This window comes from Primulina tabacum, chromosome 10 (genome assembly GCF_025594145.1).
Source record: "Primulina tabacum isolate GXHZ01 chromosome 10, ASM2559414v2, whole genome shotgun sequence".
Taxonomy (NCBI): Eukaryota; Viridiplantae; Streptophyta; class Magnoliopsida; order Lamiales; family Gesneriaceae; genus Primulina; species Primulina tabacum.
This window is the reverse complement of record NC_134559.1, coordinates 14,400,993-14,403,054: the sequence shown is the minus strand read 5'-3', so window position 1 is coordinate 14,403,054 and position 2,062 is coordinate 14,400,993. Positions and strand designations below refer to the sequence as shown.

The 2,062-nt window shown below is 40.1% G+C and overlaps 1 protein-coding gene across 1 annotated transcript; it reads left to right on the top strand.

Annotated features, from left to right (window-relative positions):
- The first annotated feature begins 308 nt into the window (after positions 1-308).
- LOC142504941 (uncharacterized) lies at positions 309-878 on the top strand. Its single transcript, XM_075617780.1, has one exon. It carries the CDS (start codon positions 309-311, stop codon positions 876-878), a length of 570 nt encoding a protein of 189 aa, XP_075473895.1.
- The last annotated feature ends 1,184 nt before the right edge of the window (positions 879-2,062 follow it).

Below are 2,062 nucleotides of genomic sequence, written 5' to 3'. Positions count from 1 at the left end.
TTTATTGGATGTTTTAGTTGGTATTAGAGCCAAAGATCTCTAAAGGGTTGTGTTACTGCCACTCCGAGAAGCTCAAGAAGTCACGCCTTAAGTCAGTGATTTTTACTGCTTTAGATTTTATATGCTGAATTTTAAATGCTTTTATGGTGCATGAATTAGGAGATTAGATGTATTTTTTTTAAAATGTTAAATGCATGTTGATTACGTGGTTTGGACGACTTGTACAGAGATACCTCCTAGACGTGTTCTATTTAGAGATAGTGAGGATAGGCAGGAGGAGGAGGTTCTACCGCCTCCACCTAATCAGGATGCTAGTGCTCGTGTGCTATCTAGGATGGCTCAATTACTGGAGCAGCATGTTGGAAATGCTGCAAGTGTCCGACCTGACTGTTTGTGAGCGATTTAGGAGGATGGATCACGAGGATTTTTCTGGCACTACTAATCCATTTGTAGCTGAGGGATGGATTAGGTCGTTGGAGGTGATTTTTATGTATATGGATATGGTGGACGCTGACCAGGTTCGTTGTACCATTTATTTCCTGAAGGGCGACACTTTCTTATGGTGGGAGGGAGCGGAGCGAGGAGTGAATCTGACGACTTTGACTTGGGAGGGCTTCAAGAGGGTATTCTATGATAAGTATTTTACTACCGATGCTCGTTCGAGGTTGATGAGAGAGTTCATGAGTCTCCACCAGGGAGATTCGTCTGCTGCTGAGTTTGTTCAGAAGTTTGATAGTGGCTGTAATTTTGTGCCTTTGATTGCAAATGATGTTGCGGAGAAGCTACGACATTTCTTGGATGATTTGAGGCCGACGATCCATCGAGATGTGATGCTGACTGATCCTATTGACTATACTGAAGCGGCCAGGATATCATAAACTGCAAGGACAGCCACCTAAAGAAAACGTCCCGAAGACTGAGAAGAGGCCACTCTGCAAGGATTTCAATCGCCATCATTACGGCAAGTGCATGTGGAGCACATACAAGTGCTTTAGGTGCGGATAAATGGGGCATAAAGCTGCTGGTTGCCGAAAGTATAAGCAGCCCGCGACTGAAAGGGCTTACTTGATGCATGCTGAGCAAGCGGAGCCAGACACTGCGCTTATTACAGGTACTCCGACTATTTAAGCGTTTTATAATGCCTTATTACTTGAGCTAATAAGCATGAATGCTAGAACTCAATTTAGGTACATTGAGCTAGATGATTTAGAATTGCATGTTTCAAATTCTAAGGCTTAAGGAATTGAATTTTTGTAAATATTAACTATGGGAATCAAATTGTAGAAGATTGGAAAATTTAGGGGACTAATTAAGAATTTTCAAAAAAATATTGATGAAATTTTGGCAAAATTCGAAAATATTTAAGACTTATTAGCATAAATTCAAAAATTTTGGATGGGTTATATGGCAAAACATGAACTGAATTTGAAGAATTCTAGAACATTTGGGCTAAATTTCAAATCATCAAAAATTTTAAGGGATCATTTGGAAATTTTCGAAATTCAAAGGGTTGAAATGCTAATATGGGAAACTAGAAGGGCCTAGATGATAGGAATTTCTGAATTTTATGGCCTTGTTTGAGTATAGTGCAAATATTATCACAGGCAAAATTTTGTTAGAGGGCGTAGCTACTTACGCTTTGCTAGATTCTGGAGTTACGCATTCTTTAATATCTGAAACCTTCATGAAATGATTGGAAATTTTACCGGAGGACATAGAGTCGGGATTCAAGGTTACAGTTCCTTCGAGCGAACATATGGTCTCTACAAGCATGGTTAAGGATTTGGAGCTCAAATTGCAGAGGAATGTCGTTCGAGCAGACCTTATTGTATTGCCAATGCCCGAGTTCTACATTATTTTGGGCATGTATTGGCTCACACTGAACAAAGCCATTATCGAATTTCAGTGGAGGTCGATATCTATTATACCGACCAAGGGGAGATCATTCATCTTCGAGGCGGCACAGAACAATAAAATGCCACACATTATTTCATGCATTCATGTGAAGAAGCTTATCCGGAGAGGTTGTCAAGGTTTTCTTGCTAGTATTATATCCATACCC